Source organism: Panthera leo, chromosome D3 (assembly GCF_018350215.1).
Source record: "Panthera leo isolate Ple1 chromosome D3, P.leo_Ple1_pat1.1, whole genome shotgun sequence".
Lineage (NCBI taxonomy): Eukaryota > Metazoa > Chordata > Mammalia > Carnivora > Felidae > Panthera > Panthera leo.
In genome coordinates this window covers 26935495-26959180 of record NC_056690.1, presented here as the reverse complement: position 1 = coordinate 26959180, position 23686 = coordinate 26935495, and the positions used below count along the sequence as shown (strand labels likewise).

The 23686-nt window shown below is 52.1% G+C and overlaps 1 protein-coding gene across 3 annotated transcripts in view; it reads left to right on the top strand.

The window, feature by feature from the left end:
• Positions 1-23686, top strand: part of KIAA1671 (KIAA1671 ortholog) — a 199701-nt gene that overhangs the window by 73152 nt on the left and 102863 nt on the right. The window contains exon 1 of one of the 3 annotated variants that reach the window (XM_042909522.1): positions 21440-21703. The exons of the other annotated variants lie outside the window; for them this stretch is intronic. Within the exon in view, the coding sequence (XP_042765456.1) occupies positions 21653-21703 (51 nt within the window). The 5' untranslated portion in view covers positions 21440-21652. Of the gene's footprint in view, positions 1-21439; positions 21704-23686 lie in introns of those variants that run through there. 3 annotated transcript variants of the gene reach the window in all.

Sequence of the window (23686 nt, the reverse complement as noted above, 5' to 3'; positions counted from 1 at the left end):
AGCGTTTGGCATGGTCATGGGGACACAGTCACACTTTAATGAGTGTTATGGTTACCATCGTTATTATTACTCTGGTTTTCGAGTCTCTCTTTGCCTGTCACTGAGTCTGTTTCTTTGGGCCAGCACTCGCCCTCTCTCTTAGCCTGTTTCCTCACTTGTTAAGATAGGTATTTCTTTTTTTTTTTTTTTTTAACGTTTTATTTATTTTTGAAACAGGGAGAGACAGAGCATGAACAGGGAAGGGTCAGAGAGAGGGAGACACAGAATCGGAAACAGGCTCTAGGCTCCGAGCTGTCAGCACAGAGCCCGACGCAGGGCTCGAACTCACGGACCGCGAGATCATGACCTGAGCCGAAGTCGGCCGCTCAACCGACTGAGCCACCCAGGCGCCCCAAGATAGGTATTTCTTTAATGAGGCAACCCCAGTTCTGCTCACGAGGTCATTTGGATCACAAGCTCTGTGTATTTCAAGGACACTTGTGCCTGGTCTCGGGTCTTGGAGATATGGGAAGCTCCAGGATTTAAATCCCAGGTTCCATCCCTTCTGGCTTTATGGTCATGGGCAAGAAGTCACTCTTCCCTGAACTTCGGGTTCGTCCTCTGCAGCTCGTGGTGAAGAAGGATGCCCCCCGCAGGGTTCTTGATGGGAGAATGTCTATACCAGAGTCAGGGGGGCTGACTATATGTCAGAGCGGGAGCTCACGCTCAGACCTCGGCTAACGTCTGCTGAGCAGCCCCAGAAAGCTTGGGTGTTCAGATCCCAGCCACAGACCTGTGTACATTTGAAACTGCCTGGTGTTTTTGTTAAATGTTCCCTTCCAATGATTTCTTCCTTACCCTTTTCTCATTGCCTCTCCGGTGGCACCGACTCAGCTTATCTGATTGTACTTGAACTTTCGTGTGTGTAAGCCAAACAGAGGTTATGGAGAGAAAAGCATTTAAGGCCTATCTTTTTATAGTCTCTGCTTGCTGGCATCTTCCCTGGTGGCCTGGCTTCCCCTCTTCCACTCTCTGTCATTGAGGAGCCTTTGTCCTTGGAGTCCTCAGGTGGCTTGCCTTGGCTCTCTCCTTGTGGCTCCCCGAGGCCTCTGCCCCGTTGCAGCCTGCTTGATTTCCTCTCCTCAGAGGCGGGTGGGCAGGGTGGGGGCCTCAGACCTCATGTCTCTGCTTTGAGGACTCACACCTGCAATTCCAGGGAGTGGCCACCAGGGGGTGGTGGTGTTCAGCTCACTTTCTGATGGCTCCAAAAGCCTCACTCCGAGGACCTCAGCATTGGGCACTGGAGGCTGAGAAGTGGGCTCCACTTCCGGCTCTGTCACTGTGTGACCTTGGGCAAGTGATCTGACGGACCTCAGTGTGCCTCAGTTTTTTCTTCTGTAAAACGAGGATGGTCCTATCTGACCTCAGGAGCATTTTTGTGAGCTGTAATGAGATCGCTCAGCACTCAGAGGAATTGATCCTCGATGAATACCAGGGCTGCAGTGACAGCTTTTCCTTCATTCTCCCCTTCCCCTCCCCTCCCCCCTTTTTTCAGCTCTCTCATTGTAAGAGGGGAAACTGAGGCCCAGAGAGCAGGCCGGACTTAGTCAGGGTGACCCTCCAGGTGAGGACTGGGGTCCTGAGCCCTCGGCCCTGCTGGCCGCCCTTACTTCTCTGCAAGTTGTCAGACCTGCATGTTGTATTTCCTGAGGTGCCTGAGGGGGTCCCCCCGTAAACGTTGTCTACAGTTCTGGTCACTCTTGATTACTGACGCCGGGCTGCGGGTTTCCAGTTTGGGTTCTCCATGTTTTGAGCCTGGTCTCGGGCCTTGTCCATCCCAATTCTACCCCCCATGGTGGGGAGTATGAATCCCATTTAGCAGAGGAGGGAGCTGAGGCCCAGAGAGGTCAAGTCGCTTGCCCAAGGCCACACAGTTAACATATGAGGGAGCCGGGATGGAGACTAGGCCTCTTCTGCTTCCAGCCTCTGACCTGGGCCCTGTCTGCCCCGGGACGGTGTCTTTGGCCTGCTACCAACCCCTGCCAGCCCCTCTCTGGGCCTGCAACACTTGGTGCCTTCACTCACAAGGGAGCAAAGACAACCTTGGCCCTGGGGGTGAGAATGTGATACTTGTTCAGCCCGGGGTTGGCCGCCAGCTGTTCTGCCGCGGCCGCCCTCTGGAGGGTGCCTGGAACTTGCCCGGCCTGATGCCCCGCTAATCTGCACAGCCCCGCCCCCACCTGGCTGACACACAGCCCTGAGCACTGATAGACCAGTGTGGCCCTGGCTCTTGATCGAGGCAGTGGGCAAGTGAGTTTACCACTCGGGGCCTCTCTTTTGGGAATCATGGTAATAATAATGCCTAATAAGTTACGGTGCTTAATGCGTGGTATAGTTACTAGTATTATCCCCATTTGACAGATGGGAAAACTGAGGCCCGGAGCCATTAAGTACGTCTCCCAGGTTGGAGCTGTGATGCCAAGATGTTCAAAAAGCACTGAGCACAGTGCCGGGTGGAGAGGAACTGCCTGATAAATGTCACCTGCTGTTACTCTATCGTTAATTATTATTTGCCGTCAGTTTCTTTTTCCTCTACCTTCTCTTGAAGGGCTACTCGATGGAACAGGAAGGCGTCCCCAATCTAGAAGTTTCTCTGCTGTTGAGGAAACTGAGGCCCAGCAAGGGGAGGTGTCTTGTTCAGGGAGGGCCCTGCTGCAGCCAGGACAGAGCTGGGACTATAGACCCTGTTTCTGGACTCCCTGGCCAGTGCTCCCCTGTTGCTTCCAGGGCTATACTTAGTAGGACGTTGGGTCCTTGTGGCAAACCGAGCCCTGTGCCGGGCCTCGTCCCTCACCCTTCCGTGGATGGTCATGCCCTCCTTTCCCCAGAAAGTGAGCCTTTGGTCTGCACTCAGGCAGGTGTCCTAAAGCACAGTGACTCGGTTGTGGACCATGGCCTTGGGTCACAGTTTGCCCCAGAGGCCTCTCCCGTGACTGAAGGTACACATCCACCAGCTGTGGGGGTTCCCTGTAATGGGGCAGGTGGCGGGCCTCTGTTGACCTTGAGAATGTTCTCCCAAATCTCCAAACCCTGGGCCAGCATTTGCGGGCTCCTTCTCTCACGGGCCCACTGTGTGCCAGGCCCTGGAGATTCTCCCAGCTTCCTGGGGCTACACTTCAGTGGGACCTGCAGGTAGCCTAGGAGGGTCTAGTTAGTTGGAGGAGGAGGAGAGGAAGGACACTAAGGAAGGAGGAATTGCATATGGAGGTACGGAGGTGGGGTGATGTAGGAGGCATGTTTGGGAAAGAGTGAATAGACCAGTTTGGCCGAGGCGGAATGTTGGGGGGTGGTCTCAGTCTTCCTTCTGACAATTTTGTAAAAAATTCTATTTACTTGTTTTGAGAGAGACAGAGACAGCACAAGTGGGGGAGGGGCAGAGAGAGAGGGAGACAGAATCGCAAGCAGGCTCCCCAGCGCAGAGCCCGATCGTGGGGCTCAAAGCCACAAAGTCGCGCGATCATGACCTGAGCCGACATTGAGAGTCGGACGCTCAACCGACTGAGCTCCCTGGGTGCCCCTTGACAAATATTTATCTACATGTCCTTGGTGCTGTGCTGGGCATTGGGCTACAGTTACAAACGAGACACAGATAAATAAGAAGGTAGATAAACACTTGCAGTGGGTTCTAAACGCTCCTGTTCATTGAGCACTTACTATGTGCCCGGCACCGTGCCATGGGCCTTCCCGGCATTCCTCCCTTTAATTTGTTCAAGGTTCAAAGGAGGGACACTTGTTTGAGGTCTTGAAAGATGAACAGGTGTTTGCCAGATGGGTGTGATCCGGGAAGAGGTGGTTTACCCGCCCCCCTCCCCCCCACCCCGTGGAGGGAACAGCTGGGGCAAAGGTTCAGGGGTGTGAAGCTGTTCTATGCACTGAATGTGATCTAGAGTCCAGGAGACGGTATGGAGGCTTTTACACTTTGATGCTTCATTCCCGGACACCCCCAGCGTGTTGCTTTAATGCCAAGTTCAGACTTTTTCCTGCATCTCTTGCTGAGCAAACTGTGGTGCTTGCTTCTGAGGGGTGGCGCCACCTCCTGGCAGCTTGGCCTCCATGCTGCCCTCTTTGAACCAGACCTGCCAGAACAACACTGAAAGCTTTGAAAGCACTTGAGTCTGATAACTTCATTAACATGACTGGAGAATGGAGGGAAAAACCATTTGGGATTCTAATGCAGAGAGTTGTGAAGGCCGTCAACTCGAGGTGAGGTAAGCGGAGATTTGTGAAGTGGCCCCTGGTGGGTACATTGTTGGTTTGGGCTGGGTATTCTCTTTGAATTTTAGTTGGTTGACTAGGCATTCGAGTGGGAAGGGAAAAAAAAAAATCAAAATGAAAGAGTATATGTGAACTGCTAGAAATAACTCATCAAAGATTGTGCTTGAAAAACAAGCTTTGAGTAAAGATTTTCTGTGTGCGTGTGTGTGTGTGTGTGTGTGTGTGTGTGTGTGTGTGTGTGTGTTGTTTCTCTTTTTAATCCAGGATGTGGATTCTTCTCCCAGTAACGTGTTGCTTGGCATTTCCATGTTTGATGTTGGGCCTGTGTTGATGCCATTCGAATGGAAAGCCTTAGGATTGTGGCTCACTGGCCTGATTGAAAGGGCTAATTTGTCATACACAACAAGATGTTCAGAGGTGGGCAGCTGTTGGCTTGGCTCAGCATCTCTGAGAGTCTCTTGGGGTTTCCCTCATGCTTTGAGCCTCATGGTCCCAAGATGGTGGCTGCCACTTTTCCAAGCATTAAGTTCACTCTCTGGTAGGAGGAAGTGGGAAGCCAAAAGGGCCATGCTGGCTGAGTCTGAAAGAAAGCAAAGGCTTTTCCCAAAGCAGCCTCCAGAAGATTTTAACTTACACGTCACAGGTCACATGGCCCCTGCTAGCAGCAAGAGAGTCTGGGACAGTCAGTGCTCAAGACTTCTGGCCTCCATCATGGAAGGTGGCCAAGTGGAATAGGGCTATTGGTTATTCGAGAAATAGCATTGTTTAATACACAGCCTGAAGGAAAAAAAATGGGGATTTTCAGGTCCTCGTCAAGGAAGCTTTGGTCTCCAAGTCAGGATTTGGGACAAGAGAGAAAATCTGCCCAGGGTCTGTACGTTGTGACGTGAGATGTGTGCTAGGCACTGGGCCTCTGGGATGGGAAGGCACAGTTCTGCCCTCCAAGGCCCCCATTCTGCTGGGGAGCAGGGCTCAGAGAAGGGAAGGAAGGCTGAGGTGGAAGAGACAGCTTGGGTGGTAACTGGTCCAGGGGCCAGAGTGCCGCTCCCTGCCCGGGTGAGTTCAGGGTCACATGCCAGCTTTAGGAGTGTGAGTGTGGAGCTGAGCGGTGAGAAACTCGTTGACGCCCTCTGCCCCTAGGGGGTTCAGGAATCCTGACTTGTGGCTAATTCCATTTGTTAATTGTTTCTTGTCTGTCACTGCTGGGTTGAAAGGACTGGAGAAGGCTGAGTAATTTATGTCTCAGCTGGTTAAAGTTCCTTTTCTGGATTAAAACCAGCCAGGCCAGAAGGCTTTTTTTTTTTTTTTTTTTAATTTTAATTTTTTATTTTCTTATTCCTAGGTCTTAAATGCAAATGACCATTTGTGCCTAAGATTTTGTATTGGGTATATTTTGTATTCATACACTTATCTAGCTTCCACCCACCCATTCATCTGCTTATCCATCCATCCATCCATCCATCCATCCTCTACCCAGTTATTTATATATACAAATCTCTAAGGATATAAAAATGAGTAAGTTAATTTCTGTCCTCAGATTGCTCACATTCATAGACTATAAACAAGTGATTATATAATCCAGGATGATAAATACTAGTCATTCATTTATTCACCCATTCATTCATTCAAGAGATATTTATTGAGCACCTACTACTATGTGTCATACACCGTTCTTCGTTCTTCAGGTAGAGCAGTGAACAAGACATAGGTGGCTCCTGCCCTCCCAGAGCCCATACTTTAATTCCTTTTTAAGTTTATTCGTTTTTGAGAGAGAGAAAGACAGAGCATGAGCAGGGGAGGGGCATAGAGAGGGAGACACAGAATCCAAGGCAGGCTTCAGGCTCTTAGCTGTCAGCATAGAGCCCGACGCGGGGCTCGAACTCATGAACTGTGAGATCATGACCTGAGCCGAAGTCAGACACTTAACCGACGAGCCACCCAGGCACCGCCCCCCCCCCCCCCCCCCCCGCCCGCCACACTCCCCCTGGAGCTCATACTTTAGTGTGAGAAGACAGACATTAAACAAGGAGCCAGACTCAAAAGAGAAAGACCAAGTACCAAGTGCTATGAAGAAAATAAAATAGGGTGTTGGGAGTCAAGACTGGTTGGGGGATTATTTCCTAATGGGGGTTAGGGAGGGCTTCTCTGAGGAGGTGACATGAGCTGAGACTTGAAGGGGGAGCACCTAGCCATGTGGAAGAATCAGGGCAAGTGTCAGGCAGAGGAAAGGGCAAGTGCAAAGATCCTGGGGCTTATCATGTTTAATAATACTAATCCTACTACTACTAATATTAACTAATAATACTAATTCTAATGATAATAATGATGCTGATGGCATTGGTACTGGAGCGGACAGTGAGGAATGAGGGAGCTGGCAGGAGTCAGGTCACACCACCTTGATGGCCACTGTAAAGAGACTGGTTTTGGGTGAGCACGGGCTGCTTTGGTGAGTGCAGAGGAGGGAGGTATCATACCGTCTGGAGGAATTCAGAAGAAAGTCCGAGCCAGACTCCATGGAGGAGGGAATTAGCTAAGAAGAAGGGAATCAGGTGAGGGGAATGGCACGTGCGTACATCAAGAGGCATAGGAGAACAGGGGGTTTTCCAGGAGCTGCGAGGGGGGGCGGTTACCTGGAGAGTGGTGGAGAGGAGGAAGAAGAAGGCTGCTGGAGACCCAGAGGAGTGGAAAGAGAGCGCCCCCTAGTGGACGTTTCAAAAGGGGTTGGAGAGGGTGAGCTGGAAGCTGGGATACCAGGTAGGAACCTGTTGCAACAATCCGGACAAGACCATTGAGAACAAAGCAAAACAAAACAAAAAACATTAACTTATTGTGGTTAAATGTATGGAAATAACATAAAGCTTACCCTTTTAGCCATTTTAAATGTATTACTCAGTTTCATTAAATACATTCACAGTGTCGTGCAGCCATAACCATTGTCTGTTTCCAGAATTTTTTCATCATCTCACCCAGAAACAATGTCCCCGGTGAACACTGACCCCCTGTTCCTCCTCCCGCAGCCCCTGCACCCTCTGTTCTACCTCCTGTCTCTGTGAATTTGCCTGTTCTAGATAAGGCAGATAAAGGGAGCCATGCAATACTTACCCTTTTGTGTCTGGCTTATTTCACTTAGCGTAATGTCTTCAAGCTTCATCCCTGTTGTAGCAGGCATCCTGATTTCCTTCCTTTTGAAGGCGGGATGATATTCCATTATATGTATAGAGCACATTTTGGGTATCCATTGGTCTGTTGGTGGACCCCTGAGTTGTTTCCACCTCTAGGCTGTTGTGAGTAGTGCTGTGAACGTGGGTGTGCAAATATCTGCTTGAGTCCTAGCTTTCAGTCCTTTTGGGTGTGTGTACCCAGGAGTGGGATTGCTAGGTCATAAAGCAAGTCTGTTTAGCTCTTTGAGGAAATGCCAAAACCGTTTTCCAGAGCGCTGCACCATTTCACGTTCCCACCAGCAAGGTACAAGGGTTCTAATTTCTCCCCACCCTCACCAACACTAGTTGTTTTCCATTCTGTGTTTTTGATAAAAGCCATCCTCGTGGATATGGAGTGGAATCTCATCGTGGTTTTGATTTGCTTTTCTGTAACAGCTAGTGATGTTGAGCATTTTTTCATGTGCGTGTATCTTCTTCTGCCCATTTTGGAGTTGGGTTGTTCATTTTTTGTTGCTGTTGAGTTTGTTGTAGGGGCTCTTTCTATATTCTAGATACCAGTCCCTTATCAGTGATATTGTTTACAAGTATTTTCTCCCATCTGTGAGCTGTTTTTTTTTTTTTTTCACTTTCTCGATAGTGTTCGTTGATGCACAAGGGCTTTTAATTTTGATGAAGACCAGTTTATCTAATTTGTTCGTTGGGGCCTGGAAAATAATTTTTAAAAGTGATGTATAATATGCATACAGAAAAGAGCACGTATCATAAGCCAGATGGCCTGGGTTTGAATCCCAACTCTGCAGTCTCCCAGCTATGTGACTGAGTGGGTTAACACCTCTGCCTCAGTTTTCCCATATGTAAAACAGGGGTAATAATGGAGCCTATTTATTAGAAATGCAGTGAGGTTAGATGAATTAATGTATTAATGTATGAATTAATGAATTAAGGCCCTCTGATCGATAATGGGTGTCACTTGTTAAGTTATCACTTTGCTGTTATTACTGTGACTATAGTTCATATATTGAGTATCTGCATGATAGACACTATGCTAAGATTATTCACTGTAGAAACATTAATCCATGGTCCCATTTACTCCCCACAAACCCCAAGAGATGGGTGTATTTATTCATTGTCCCATATTGTAGATGAGGAAACAAGCTCGAGCCCTTCTGAGGTTTGCCGAGTGCCATTTCCTGGCACTTTTTTCTAAAGTGACCTCACTATATCCTGAGGTGCTAGGAAGATGCCCATCTTAGAGATGCTAAATGCTTAACGAGGTGAGTGGACCAGGCACACACAGCAAGGAAACCACAACACCTAGATTGATCCCTGGCCTGTGGACTCCTCCCTTGCAAGTGAGGAGGGGGTAGGTCTCTCCATGTGGAAGAAGGGGCCACTAGGGCTCCCAGGGACTGAGACCTCAGAGGGACCCCAGCCAGGTGTCCACAGGAGGCTGATGAATGATGAAACACCTGTTCCCCTTGCAAAACCTGTCTGCCAGGGCCAGGGGGGTAACGTGGTGAACGCGCCCCCTGGTGGAACTGCGCGGGATTGCAGGCGCTGCGCCCCGCCCCCCAGTGGGATAAGCCAGAGCTTAACCATTTTTCTGTGTGTTAACCCATTGAGTGTCACTGCAGCCATCTCGTGGGTGAGGAAACGGAGGCCCAGGAGGGTGGGTGATGACGATCTTTCTAGTCCTTTTGTTTCTCCTCCTTGAGAAAGCGTGCCGACGTGTGACAAGAATGCTAATTCGTGGTGAGCTGATGCTGACTTGACCCTTAGTGTGTTTGAGAAAGTGAGTAACAAACGTATATGCACTTTCCCCTCCCACCCGGCTGAGACGCACCGCTCGCTGGCGAAGTTGCCGGGGTCCACACCTGTTTCCACCTCCCAGGGTACGCACACGTATACCAACACACTCGCACGGAGCAGGAACAAACCCCACGGGACCCAGATTCTCATCCGGGCTCTGTCCCCTGCCACTCGGTGGCTTTGCACAACTCCCTGAGGCTCGCTCTCCTCGTCTGTGAAATGGATGAGAGAAGCCAGCTCTGTGCCCCACGCAGGCTGTCACGAGTGGGTTAAGGCAGACGTCAGAAAGCTGTCTGTTGCCAAGGAGGAGTTAGTAGCCAAGGTCTTAGGCAGACTTTATAATTCATTCCAGCAACGTTTGCTGAGCACCTGCTGTATGCCAGAGCAAAGTCAAATTCGCACCTCTTCCCGGAGGATGAAATGCCATCTGCACTCAGGATCCAGTCCAGTGTCCATATGATGGCCCACAAGACAGGGTGTTTCTGTCCTAGCGCAGGTCCTGTGCTCACTCCACTCAAGCCACATCGGCCTTCAGAACGGTCCCTCATCACGTCAGGTGTGTTTCTGCCCCAGGGCCTTGGGACATACTGTTTGCTCTCCTCCAGATTCCCTCTTCATTTCCCTTGCTCTCTACTTACCTCTTCTCAGGTCATCTCTCAACTCAATGACACCCCTCGGCGGGGCCTTCCCTGGTGCCATGTCTATAGAAGGACCCCTGGCCCCCAGTCTCTCCCAGTGCGCCCCTAGTCATACGCAGTGTCTTCTCATTGCCCAGAGTAGAGTCTCTGAGAGGCAGAGAACACCAAGCACATTGTAGGCGCACAACACATATGTGTGGAATGAATGAATGAAGTATCACCCCCATGTTTTACAGATTTTATTTACTTAAAGCAGCTTCAGGGTCACCGCAAAATTAAGAGGAAAGTGCAGAGATTTCCCGTATACCCCCTGCCCCGACACACGCATAGCCTCCTCCATCATCAACGATCTCCACCAGAGTGGGACGTTGGACACAACGGATGAACCTACAGGGACACGTCGTCATCACCCAAGGTTCGTGATTTACGTGAGGGCTCACTCTTGGTGTGGTATGGCCTGTGGGTTTGGACAAATGCGTAATGATACATATCCATCATTATGGTACCCTACAGAGTAGTTCCGCTGCCTTGAAAATCCTCTGTGCTCTGCCTGTTCATCCCTCTCCCCCCACCAAACCCCTGGCAGCCTCTGCTCTTTTTTCTGTCTCCATAGCTTTGCCTTTTCCGGAATGTCCTAGAGTTGGAAGATGCGGTCAGCGTCCGTGGACAGGTTTTTGTGCGGCCCCAAGTTTTTAGCTCCTTTGGGGAAACAAATGCCAAGGCGCACAGTTGCTGGATAATATGCTAAGACTGTGTATCATTTAAAAAAAAATTTATTAAAAATTTTTTAATGTTTTTATTTAGCTTTGAGGGACAGAGAGAGACAGAGCATGAACAGGGGAGGGTCAGAGAGAGGGAGACACAGAATCTGAAACAGGCTCCAGGCTCTGAGCTGTCACCACAGAGCCCGACGTGGGCCTCGATCCCACGAACTGTGAGATCACGACCTGAGCTGAAGTCGGAGCTTAAACAACTGAGCCACCCAGGCGCCCCATCATTTTTTTAAGTGTACAATTTAGTGACTTTTCATATACTCCCAAAGTCATGCATCCACCAGTCAGTTGGAGAAGATTTTCATTACCCCCCCACCCCCCACCCCCCACCCCCCCGCAAAGAAACCAAGCTCCCGTGAGGAATCAATCCCCAGCCCCATCCTTGGCAATTCTGCCATTTATCGACCCCCTCGGCTGTGCCAGCCTCCGTGCTCAGTTCATTTTCAGGGTGACTCCACAGGTGGGCACGATTCTTGTTCCCATCTACTGGATGACAAAGCTGAGGCCCAGAGAGGTGAAGTCACTTGCCTGTATCACTCAGCTAGGAGGGGTGGTGCTGGGATTTGAACCCACAAGGAGCCTGTGCTTGGCCTCAATGAGATGTTTCCCAAACTCTGGTCATTCTGTCACCTTGAGTACTTGTCATATTTGTGAACCACCTGGACTAATATTTAGTTCATATTTTACTTGAGCTTGCTTTGCTTTTTTTTTTTTTTTTCATGTTTATTTATTTTTGAGAGAGCTAGAGAGAGACAGAGTGTGAGAGGGGGAGGGGCAGAGAGAGAGAGACACACACAGAATCTGAAACAGGCTCCAGACTCTGAGCTGGCAGCACAGAGCCCAACACGGGGCTCGAACTCACAAACCGTGAGATCGTGACCTGAGCGGAAGTCGGACACTCAACCGACTGAGCCGCCCAGGTGCCCCTTGATTTGCTTTTTTTAAACATAGCACCTTTATTGAAATATAATTCGCACGTCATGCAATTCGTTCTTTGAAAATGTACAAGTCAGTGGGTTTTCGTACATTCACGGGTTTGTGAGACCATCAGCACAGTCCCTTGAGAACATTGTCCTCGCTCTCAAAAGGAAGCTGCACCCATTCGCTGCCCCCCCTCCCCACCTCCCTCATCTCCCCTCCTCCCAGCCCTAGGCAAATGCCGTTCCGTTTTCTGTCTATGAATTTACCTGTTCTCGGAACCTCAGATAAATGGGACCATCCAGAATTTGTGCTTTTGTGTCTGGCTTCTTTCACCTGCAGCATGTTTTCCAGTCATTGCCCCCCTCAAAGAAACCAAGCTCCCTTAGGAATCAATCCCCAGCCACGCCGGAGCATGGGTCGGATTTCCATTCCTTTTTATGGCTGAATCAGGCCGCACTGTCTGGACAGACCACATTTCGGTGATCCGTGTGGCGGTTGGTGGCCGCTTGGTTTCTTTCCACTTCTTTTGGCTGCTGTGAACCCTCCCCGCCACTTGCGGCTTTGATGTCCTCAAAATTCTAACCTGTCTCTGCACTTTCTGACGAATTGCAGGATCGCAGAGCTGTTGATTCGTTTGTTCACTTCCGCGTTGACCGTGCAAACCTGATGCTCAGTTTGCTGAAGGAGTGAGTGGGTGGGTGGGAGAGTCAAGAGAGAGACCTACCCGGGGAGGAGTCCCCTGGCCTGGTTGTGAGAGAGGGCTCAAGGTATAAGCAAAACTGGGTCTCGAAGGGGAGAAGTCGGCCCGGTGGGGAGAGGCGGGAGGGGCCACCAGGCAGAGGGCCCAGGCTGAGCTGGGCTTGATGGCCTGTGTTGCAGCCCTGATTTGTTATGCTCGCCACATACTGTGGGGGGGGGGTACCCCCGTGCTCTCAGGGAGGACCCTCCATCACTGAGCAGAGAGAAGGGCTTAGAGGAAAAATGGAGAACTGAATAACGGGGCGGGGAGGAGGCAGGGGCCAGAGTTCCCCGGACCGAGTCCCTCTCCCCCCGCCTCAGAGGTCTGGTGATTGCTAAATGCCCAGCTCAGGGGCCACCTCAGGGCTTCTGAGTCCAGGTTTACAGGCGCTCTTGTCTACATTCTGCCTCAGGAGCTGCAGGCAGCAGGCAGGGACGGAGATTTAGTGACAAACGGGGAGATAGGAGTATGCACGGCTGCCTATTCCAGCCTGTCCCTGCCCTCTGTCCAGTGTTTCAGGCACAATGCGTGATCTTAATCTTCATGTGACATCTCACCATTGTTTTAGAAATCGAAACTTGTTTTTATTTCATTTTGTTTTCTTAAATGTTTGTTTATTTTTGAGAGAGAGAGAGAGAGAGCACGTGCACACGCATCGGGGAGGGGCAGAGAGAGGGGGGACAGAGGATCCAAAGCAGGCTGCACACTGTCAGCACAGAGCCCGATGCGGGGCCCGAACTCACGACCCATGAGATCATGATCTCAGCCAAAGTCGGACGCTCAACCAATTGAGCCACCCAGGCGTCCCTTATTTTATTTTTTTAAGATTTTATTTTTAAGTAATCCCCACACCCAGGGTGGGGCTCGAACTCACAACCCTGAGATCAAGAGTTGCATGCTCTGCCTACCATGCCAGCCAGGTGCCCAAAATCTCACCATTTTTATGTGTTGGAGCAGGAAAAAAAAAAAAAGAATCAACATTTTTTTCTTTTTTAATTTTGATAGAGGTACTGGTGAAGGTGGGTGGGTGGGTCAGGCCACACTCAGCTGCCTTCAGTTAACCCGCTGGGAATTGGCAATTTTGTTTCACACACATCACCTCAGTGAAGCTTAGGGAAGTGAGGTGGCTTGGCTCAGGCTCATACGGTGGGCGGGGTGACAGGTGGGACTCAGTCCAGGGCTGTTGGACTCTTCTGGAAACCTCCACATTCGGGGGGCATCAGAAGTGACCCGAGTGTCCTCCAGAGGGTTTTCCAGTGCAATTTCTCAGTTCCAGCCTCCTCCTCGCATCCCTGGCCCTGTCCCTTGTTCCTGGTCCCCCACCACTCCCCATCCTCCTAACATTAAAAAAGGCACCATTTAAGGCCAAACAACAACAACAAAACAACAACAACAACATAAAAAACAAAAAGTCACGGGGCGCCTGGGTGGCTCAGTCGGTTGAGCGGCCGACTTCAGCTGGCGTCATGATCTCACGGTCCGTGTGTTCGAGCCCCGCGTCGGGCTCTGTGCTGACAGCTCAGAGCCTGGAGACTGTTTCAGATTCTGTGTCTCCCTCTCTCTGTCCCTCCCCTGTTCATGCTCTGTCTCTCTCTGTCTCAAAAATAAATAAAAAAAAAATTTTTTAAACAAAACAAAAAGTCACCATTTTCTTTGTGCAGTACTCAAAGGCTACCACCAGAGGGCGAGACGGAGGTGATCTAGTTCCAACATTGTTTTATTATTCATTTTTACCCCGCCTTTTGCATTAGGGCCTTTGCTCTGAAGAAGCCAAGTCTTCTGTGACCATTTGGATTTTCTTTTCAACACATGCCACTGATTTTGGTACACGTGTCACTCAGCTCCTTTCCCCATTAGGTCCCCTTACAGTTTCTATTTTACAAGCCTTGTATGGAGTTCCTGGGCTGAGGTGGGGACATTCTCCTTCAGCCTGCACAGCCCCAGCTGCGCCGTTTGTCTTTACTTATGATGTTTCTCTTCTGAAGGAATTACTTGGTGGGGAAAAAATTCTGTTTTTATTTTATTTCTAAAAGGAGTGTGGCAAATGTGTGTGTCTGGGGGATGGGCAGCCCGTGATGACAGCCCTGTGAATATAGAAATGGCATTTCTGACTTGAGCAGACGTATTTCCAGAGATGCTAAATCTTCTAATTGAACACAGGGTCCCTTGAGAAGAGGAACATTTGGTCATATTTCAATTGACTTTGGTTCCATGCCACCTCTCCTGAGAAGCCCTCCTGGGTTGCATCCTTTGCGGTGAATTCCCGGCCCTCTAGCCCCCCCAGTGCTGTAGTGGTTTTCTCCCATAGACCATGCGCTCCCTGAAGGCAAGGATCCCGTTTCACTCAGGCTGACTCGGTGTCCCCTCTGCTCTACAATGAATCCTCAAGGCATCCAGTGGCTGCGCCCTTGCGGTCTGACACCACCTGGTCTCATCCTCACAAGAGCCCCACGAGGGAAGAAATTATTATCAGCCTCGCTTTACAGCTGAAGAAACTGAGGTGCCGAGAGGAGACACAGGTTGTCCAGGATGATGCTGCGGGCAGGATCGGGCTTAGGGTTGGCACGCAGGCTTGTCTGAGTTCAAGTCGCTGCTCGACACAGCTTCTTGACCCTTCTCCCTGCAGGTGCTCAAGCAAGGCTCCATGAATTAGCGGGGAGGGGGCTCTTCAGCTGGGGTCTAGGGGCCTCTGGGCTCACATGTGCCCACCTTGGGGATTTTTCTCTGGCTGTGACTTCTGTGTTTTATTTATTTATTTATTTATTTATTTATTTATTTATTTATTTAAGTTTATTTTACTTATTTTGAGAGACAGAGAGAGCACAGGAGGGGCCGAGAGAGGAGCAGAAGGAGAGAATCCCAAGCAGGCTCTGCACTGTCAGCAGTGAGCCCGATGCGGGGCTCGAACTCACAAACCGTGAGATCATGACCTGAGCCGAAATCAAGAGGCAGTCGCTTAACCGACTGAGCCAGCCGGGCGCCCTCTCTGCCTGTAACTTCTTCCCTCAGTCCTTTGTTGTTCTCCCTCCTCCTCCTCTCCATCCTCCCTCACCTCTTTTTTCTTATTTTTTCTCCTCCTTTTCCAAAAGCTTATTGGAATATAATTTGCATACCATGAAATTCACTCATTTTAACTCTGTAATTTAATAATTTTTAGCAAGTTTACAAAGGTGTACAGCCAGTGCCACGAATTCCAGAACCTTTTCATCACCCAGAAAGAAACCTCCTACCCATTAGCAGTCATCCTCCACTCTCCGCCCACCACCCCCCCTCACCAACCACTGACCTACCCTGTGTCTCTACAGTTTTGCCTTTTCTGGACATTTCCTATCAGTGGAATCGTGCACAGCGCGTGGTCTTTGCATCTGGTCTCTTTCCCTGGGCAACGCGTTCTTAGCCATCTTAGAACATGTATCAGTGCTTTTTTTTTTTTTTTTTAATGTTCATTTTTGAGAGAGAGAGAGAGAGAACGAGCAGGGGAGGGAGACACAGAATCTGAAGCAGGCTCCAGGCTCTGAGCTGTCAGCACAGAGCCTGACACGGGGCTCAAATTCATGGGACTGTGAGATCATGACCTGAGCCCAAGTCAGACGCTTAACCGACTGAGCCACCCAGACGCCCCAGCATGCATCAGTGCTTTGGTCCTTTGTGTTGGGCCGGCTCCTTCCCATCCATGGGTGTCTCCCCTGCCTTTCCCAACCCTGTGTGCCCCTCCATGTGGTGGACGGAACCCACTGGGGCATGAGGGGCCGTTGCCGGGTCAGGCTGGGTGGGAAGGGATGAAAACTTGTTCTGCCTTCTACCTCCTGCTCCCCAAGTGTGTGCTTTAAATGTTTTCGAAAGTCCTGCAGTTGATAATGGCCTGTGGGTTGGCTCTGCTCTGGCCAGAGGTTCTCTGAGGTGCTTTTTGTGGGGAGGGGGGAGATAAGCCCATAACCTGATGAGCCAACCCCAGCTTGGGCTCCTGCTGGCTTCCTGCCAGCCAGGGTGACTGAACCTAATATGCCGCTAGCCAATCGCAGCCAAGGTGCTTTGAGCCCCTGCTGAGAGCCCCTGAGCACTTTACACATAGTACCTCATTTCCTCCTCCCAGTGATGCTCAGGGGCAGCCACCGTCATCACCCCTATTTTATACTTGGGAGCCGGGGCTCGGCGAGATTAAATAACCAGCTCAGTATCACATAGCTAGCTACTACTGGGATGAGGATTTGAACACAGGCTTGTCTGCCTGCAGCACCTACGCCCTTCACTGGCACCCTGGGCTGCCTCTGTGAGACCTGCTACCTCCTTCCTGGCTCTCAGTTTCCCCCTTGGATAGCCTTCCGCCCTGTCTGTGCCCCGCTGCTTTCAGAGGTTGTCAACTTCAGGAGCACAGGGGCATGTGTATGGCTTCTGTGAGTCCCTTTTTTTTTTTTTTTTTAAGTTTATTTGTTTTGAGAGAGAGCGTGCGCGTGCATGCAGACGCATGAGCGGGGGAGGGGCAGAGAGAGGGAGAGAGCGAATCCCAGCAACACAGGGCTTGAAACCACAAACCGTGAGATCACGATCGGAGCCGGAACCAAGAGTCAGACACTTAACCCACTGAGCCCCCAGGCGCCTGTCTGTGGGTCCCTTTTTTGGTGGCTGACAGGGTGCCGGGCACGCAGTAGGTCCGCCCTCGGTGTGTTATGGGCACAGAGGCACGTGTGATTTCTTCGTCAGCAGGTCTAGTGCTGGGAGCAGTGGAAATTCCCAGCCCTTCGGGAAATGGTTACAGAGCACCTACTAAGCGCTGGGCTGTGGGCCAAGGCCCTGCCTGTGGGGAGCCCAGAGCCCTGTGGGGGAGATAGGCTCCCATCCCACCGAGCACCCTGACACACTCAGAGAGGGGACTCAGTGACTCCTGCTTGCTCGGAGGGCTTCCTGGAAACACGCTGTTTGCATTGGGCTCGACAGATGGTTGCACTTCCAAGGCTGGCATGGGCATTCCTGGCCGAGGACGCTGTCTGAGCAAAGGCCGGGAGGCTGAGGGTCCACACGTGCTTGAGGAACGGGTTTGGCTGGGGCAGTACGTGGAGGCCGTATGGGTAAGGGCATCGAAGGCCAAGCCCGTGGACCTGAGGGACGACAGGCTTGTGGGGCAAGCAGGCCCTTCTAGTGTCTCGGGTGGTGGCCACGTCGGCTTCGTCCGTGTCCGGCCCAGGGCCTGGACACCACAGGCGCACGGGGAGCGTGCGATGGGTGACTGGGCTGCCTGGGCTCCTACGGGATCACAGATCCGGATGCCTGTGAGGGCCGGGGCCTGGTCCAGGCCTGGGTTGCGGGGAGCAGGAGGCACGTGGCCGCTCTGGTCCCCGGGCAGCACCACGTGGTTCTGCCCCGTCCGCACAGGAATGCCGGCCCGGTGGGCCAGGCAGTCCCGTGTTCCTAGACAAGCCGCAGCTCAGCATGGCTGCACGTGGCTCCTCAGATGCACGGACGCTGGCAACTCGTCCAAGTAAGAGAGCGCGGAGCCCCTGCCTTCCCTCCCCCGCCAGAAACCCCAACACCCAGACCGTGCCCAGGGGGCTGCCACTTTTCAGTCCCTTCCTTCCCGAATGCCTACGGCAAGTTTAAGCCCCCGCCCCTTGTGGGTGATTTCTGCCAAGCGCCGATCTCTCCGGAGGTCTTACATGGTTGTGGTACCATCCGTCTGTTCTTGGATGAACGAACGACGTTAGTAAAAGTTGCCCTGGGACCTGCTTTGGCCGGATGTTGCTCCTGGACGGGGGGAGACAGGCTGTCCAGGGGTGGGCTCCCGGGGACGAGGGATTGGAGGAGGGATGGCAGAGAAGCAGAAAGTTCTGCCAGAAGAGGCACTCTGGGACGCTGTGTCTGGGGGCCCGCCTTTTGCCCGGGCTGGGGGCTACCGGGAGGGGCAGGACGGTTCCATCTGAAGCTTCGGGGTCAACGTGAGCGGGAGGGAACCAGGTGACAGGGGAGGGGGGAGTATACTCATTCTCCAGGACCCCCAACGAACCACCACATACTCAGTGGCTCAAAAACAATAGAAACTTGCTCCCTCGCAGCTCTGGAGGCCAGAAGTCTGAAATCCAGGCATCAGCAGGGCCAGGCTCCCTCCGGGAAGATTCTAAGGGAGGCTCCTTCCTAAGGGAGGCTCCTTCCTGGTCTCTTCCAGCAGTTGGTGGCTCCAGTCTGTGACTCTGTTCTTACATCACGACCTTCCCCGAGGCTGCAACTTCTGTTCCTCTCTTTTAGGGATACGTGTTAGATTTAGGGCCTTGCCCGGGTCATCCAGCATGGTCTCATCTGCAGACCTTTAACCTGATTACGTCTGCAAAGTCCTTTTTCTAAACAAGGTCACATTTATGGGTTCTGGGCGGGCATATCTTTTTTGCAGGGGCCACCTTCAACCCTCTGCGGGGAGAAAGATTGCTTCTGATTCAGGAATAGCACAAGCAAAGGCCCTGTGGGCACATGACTCACCAGGTGGGGGAGGGGCTGGTGTAGGGTCGAGTGGTGAAAGGCAGGCAGGGGCCTGGAGCTGGGGGGATGGGAGCCATGGATAGGAAGGCATTCAAGGTATGTGTGCATGTGTATGTGTGGGGGGGTGCCTTTGTCACATGTATGCAGGTGGCTTCCCTGCCAGGTGGAGATCAGTCCCATACTAGGGACTGACGCAGACTAGGTGGAGGTCACTTCCAGCCTGGAGAGGGGGCGCTGCTCCAGGGGGCATGCCCTGGTGACTGTGACCATCTCTGGGTTGGGGCTTTGTGGTGTTCCAACTTTGGTGGCCATCCACCCCCCACCAGCCTGGTCCTGGGTCAGCCCTGACTCCCATCTTGGACTTGCTGGTCTGGCTTTTTCACTTTTTTTTTTTTTTTTAAGTTTGTTTATTTATTTTGAGAGAGAGAGAGAGAAAGAGAGAGCAGGGGAAGGGCAGAGAGAGGGAGGGAGAGAGAGACAATCATAAGCAGGCTCCGTGCTGTCAGTGCAGAGTCCAACGCAGGGCTCGAACCCATGAACCGTGAGATCATGACCTGACCTAAAGCCCAGAGCCCGGTCCCTTAACCGACTGAGCCAGCCACCCAGGCACCCCTGGCTTTTTCACTTTTTATTCCTCCCACCCCTGCCCCTGTCTTCGTTGTCTCTGTCCCCGCTCTCTCCCCAGCTGTGCTCTGTTGTCTCGTCCCTGACGGTCTCCTTGCCCCTCTCGGGCCATCGGTCTCCTCGCTTCCTCCCTCTTTCTTTGCGCTCCTCTCCTCTCCTCTCCCGCCATGCCCCTTCTTCACCAGATAGGCTTTGCTCTCAGGAACCGTGCTTCCCCCGTCACCGCCCCATCCCTGTCTCTGTCATCCCCTCTGCCCCGTCCCACCCTCTTCCCTCTGGGTCCTCATCCTTGTCGGGCCAGTTGGAGACTGCATAGGAATAGCCTCCCCTCGCGGGGCTGGTGGGTAGTCAGTCAGCGTGTCACTAGGCAAGGGCCACCTGTCCCCCTGTTCTGTTAGCCCCTCAGTTAGGCTTGACTGTCGTTCAGTCCCTCAGTACGCCACACACACCCTAGCTGTACAGCCAGCGGGGATCCGGTCTCCAACTGGGCCGTTAGCCAGCGAGCGGGGCCCTGTCCCCTGGTTGTGCTGTCAGGATGCGGCTCTGTGCCTGTACCATCAGCCAGTCGGTCAGCGAGCGGGGACACGGGCCCTACCTTCCCCTGCACCCTCCGGGAAGGAGGGACCGGCCCTTGACTGACTGTCAGGCGGGCAGTGAGCGCTGCCTGCCGGATGTGGGATGTCAAGAACTTGTGAAGCCACGGGCTTGCCTTTGAAGAGCTTTGAAGTTCACCCCATGTTCTCCTCAGCTGCTGAGCTCAGCTCTCCCCTGTGGCGTTCAGATGAGCTTCCTGTCAGCCGCTCGGCCCAGCACTGGGTTGTGGGGCTGGTGTGGGTGCAGATGGGCCCAGGGGTCTGGGGGGTGGGAGCCTGGCTCTGAGCCAACGCCTCTGCCCAGCACTACGCCCCCACCCTCCAAGGAGAGGCCTCAGGCCTGGCTCCTGTGTGGAGGGCTCACTGTGTGTGCCCGTCTCTGGTCCGGGCCTAGGCCGGCAGGTGGTCTGGAGCAGGGGGCTCTGGGTCTGCCTCACGGCTTGGTTGCCCCACTCACCTGGGGCAACTGCCTTTTGCCTTTGGGAGCCTCGGTTTCCTCATCTGGTGGCGGAGATGATAACGCCTCTCCCGTGGAAATGCTGTGGGAATGAGACGCGAGGTTTTGGTATCATTGTACCTCACTGAATTTGCAGAACTCTGGAAGGTGGGGATCGTCCATCCCATTTTACAGAAGGGGTAACCGAGGCTCAGGGAGGTGGAGAGACTTGCCACCATCAGCCTCTTTGAGAGGAAACATCCAAGAAGGGTCCCCCGGGAGGGCCTTAGAGGTGCTATAATTTGCATTTTTAATCTCTGCAAATGGATGCTTCTCCCACACCCCCACGTCACGCAGCTGGCAGATGGCGACTCTGGGAGCTGGTCTTTCCTTCCCTCAGCAGTCCTGACTGCCCACAAAAAGGACAGAACCCAGAACTCATGTTCGGGAAGCCCAGGTTCCAGGTTTGGCTCGGTTTCCAACTCGTGTAGCCTTGACCAAGTCTCTAGCCTTCTCTGGGCCTCAGTTTTCCCCTCCCGTAAAATGGGGACAACCAGGCCCTCCTTCCACTGCGAGAAGCTTTGTTGAGTCAGAAGGAACTTGATCGGAGCCAGGAGGGGCTGTGGATGTCAACTGATGGGATCCATCTGAGCTGATTTATTTCCTTTCCATGTGAGGAGCTGGGTGGGGGAGCTCCCCCTCACTGTGTGGTCTGCCGGGGAGGAACCACACACGCTTGTACTCGCACATTCACTCACTCAGACGCTCACGCACGCGCACACACACAAGCACAAACACGCCCTTTCGTAAAACACACTCAGACACACACAATGACACTCACACACGGAGAGGTGCACGCACACAGGCACACCCTGTCTCTTCCTGCCTCACGGCTGAGCACCCGGAGAGCGGGGAGGGCGCCGGGGTCCTCCCCCTCCCCCCCTCGACCCTGCAGCTGGGTTTGGGAGGAGTCGCCCCTGGGCCCGCCCCCCTGGACGAGCCACCGGAGATGTTCCAGGCGGGGCTCACGGGACTGAGCAGTGACATCCCCACCCCAGAGGTGGCTGTGGCCATTAGCGGGGCCGTCTGGCCGGTGTCCTGGCTGTCAGCCGGCCTCTGAATGATTCATGCCGCCTTGAACTTGACTCCGGCGTGACCAGCCGAGCGGGAAGAGCCGCCCCCTCCGGAGAAAAACTGGAAGCGCACACAGTGCCGGCAGCATAACCCCGGGCGTCTGAAATGGAGTATTATTACTGTCCCAGCCTCCTGAAACTCTTGCAGTACCTCTGGGTGAGTGTGGCCGCCCGGACTCAGACTTTTCTTTTTCTCTCCCGCCTCAGACCAAGTTGGTCTTGGGCTCTGTCTGCCCAGCAGTGTCTCTGTTGTCTTAAGAAATGGTGGCTGTTTTCACGGAGGAGGGAGCGTTGGGGAAAGGGATGGGGGTTTGAAGAGCACTGAGTCCAGAGTCTCGTGATCACTGGTTCCCCAGGGCCGGGCACCAGTGGCCTCCCCTCTGGTCCTCAGGGAAACCAGAAAAACAGGGACAGCACTAGTGAGGTTTTCAGAAAGTGACATTTCTTTGATTTAAAGGACTATTCTTTTTTCTGAAATTATATCCCTCTTGCCTCTGTGGGTGAAAACATCCTGTCTTTTATGATGAAAAGAACAGATTTCGGTCTCCTTTCAAGGAACTTTGTAAGCAAGGGTAAAAAGTTAGAATCCTTTCATTGCGTTCTCTCCTCTGTATAACAAAGGGGGAAGAAAAAAACCCACAACTTTTTTTTCTGGTGAAATACCAAAGTCGGGGAACCCCGCGGAAGTGCTTTGTGGGGTACCAAGTGCTTTTTCGGATCTTCTGACACTGAAACTGACCAGGCTGTGTGTGCCCAGGAACGTTGCTTCCCTCTCTGGGCCTCTGTTTCCTCATCTGTGCAACTAAGGGGTGGGTGGTAGGCGATGGCGGGTTGAGTGACATTCACCAGGCCTCTGTGAACAGAGGGGCTTAGCAGGGAATTGTCATGAGTGGGTCTTGGAGTTTTCCAGAACGCTTGCCACCAGGTTGAAAACGCCCAGGAGGGAAAGACTTGGGAAATATTATTTTTCCCCCTGCTGAATGTTTGCAAATACTTCAGATGCCTTCTCACCCAGGGAATTTTCCGGAGCTCCTAAAAATACAACTTTAGGAAACATTGTTCTTCACCCGTCTCTCCCCCAGCGTCTGTATTCCTCCTCAGACTCCTGGAGCAGATGAAAAACAGGAGACCCTCCTGGTCCGTACCCTTTATTGTCATATTTTTTAATGTTTATGTTTCTTTGAGAGACAGAGAGACAGAGCAGGAGCAGAGGAGGGACAGAGAGAGACACATGCACACAGAATCCGAAATAGGCTCCAGGCTCTGAGCTGTCAGCACAAAGCCTGACGTGGGGCTCGAACTCGTGAACCATGAGATCATGACCTGAGCTGAAGTCGGATGCTTAACCGACTGAGCCACCCAGGTGCCCCTGAATATTGTCATATTTTAAATGTAAGGCAATATTTATTGATTTATTTTTGTCTTTTTAATTATAAAAATAATATATGGAGGTGGTAGAAAACTTTTGAAAAGTCCTAAAGGACATAAATGAAGGAAGAAAATAAGTCACCCATAGTCATGTATATTTTTGAAATCTGTCGTCCACAGTGACCCAATGACCTTGATGTGCCCAAGTGTGTGTCAGGCTCTGGGCTTGCTGTTAGGGAGGCTGTGATATTGTGATTTTTTTTTTTTTTCAGAAAAACATTTTTTTAAAAATTTTTGAGAGAGAGAGACAGCGAGAGCAGGGGAGGGGCAGAGAGAGAGGGAGGCACAGAATCCGAAGCAGGCTCCAGGTTCTGAGCTGTCAGCGCAGAGCCTGATGCGGGGCTCGAGCCCACAAACCCCAAGATCATGACCTGAGCCAAAGTCGGATGCTCAACCGACTGAGCCACCCAGGCGCCCCTGTGATACTGTGATTTAAGTAAGAAATACGTATTTGGCCTTCCTTCCTGTTTCTGGCACAGAGTTCCTAAAACCCTGGAATTTCCTAAGTGATAAGGGGGCAATAAAGGTGTCCTGAGATTATGTTAATGATGTGAGTTTTGGACCCCACCTAAGGATGGGGACTGGTTGCCAGGGGAACCAACTATGGGATTAGAAAGTTAGAAATCTCAGTCCCACACCTGACCTCCAGGGAGGGGAGAGGGGCTGGAGATCACAATAATCCCCAGCGGCCACAGATTTAATCAGCCATGCC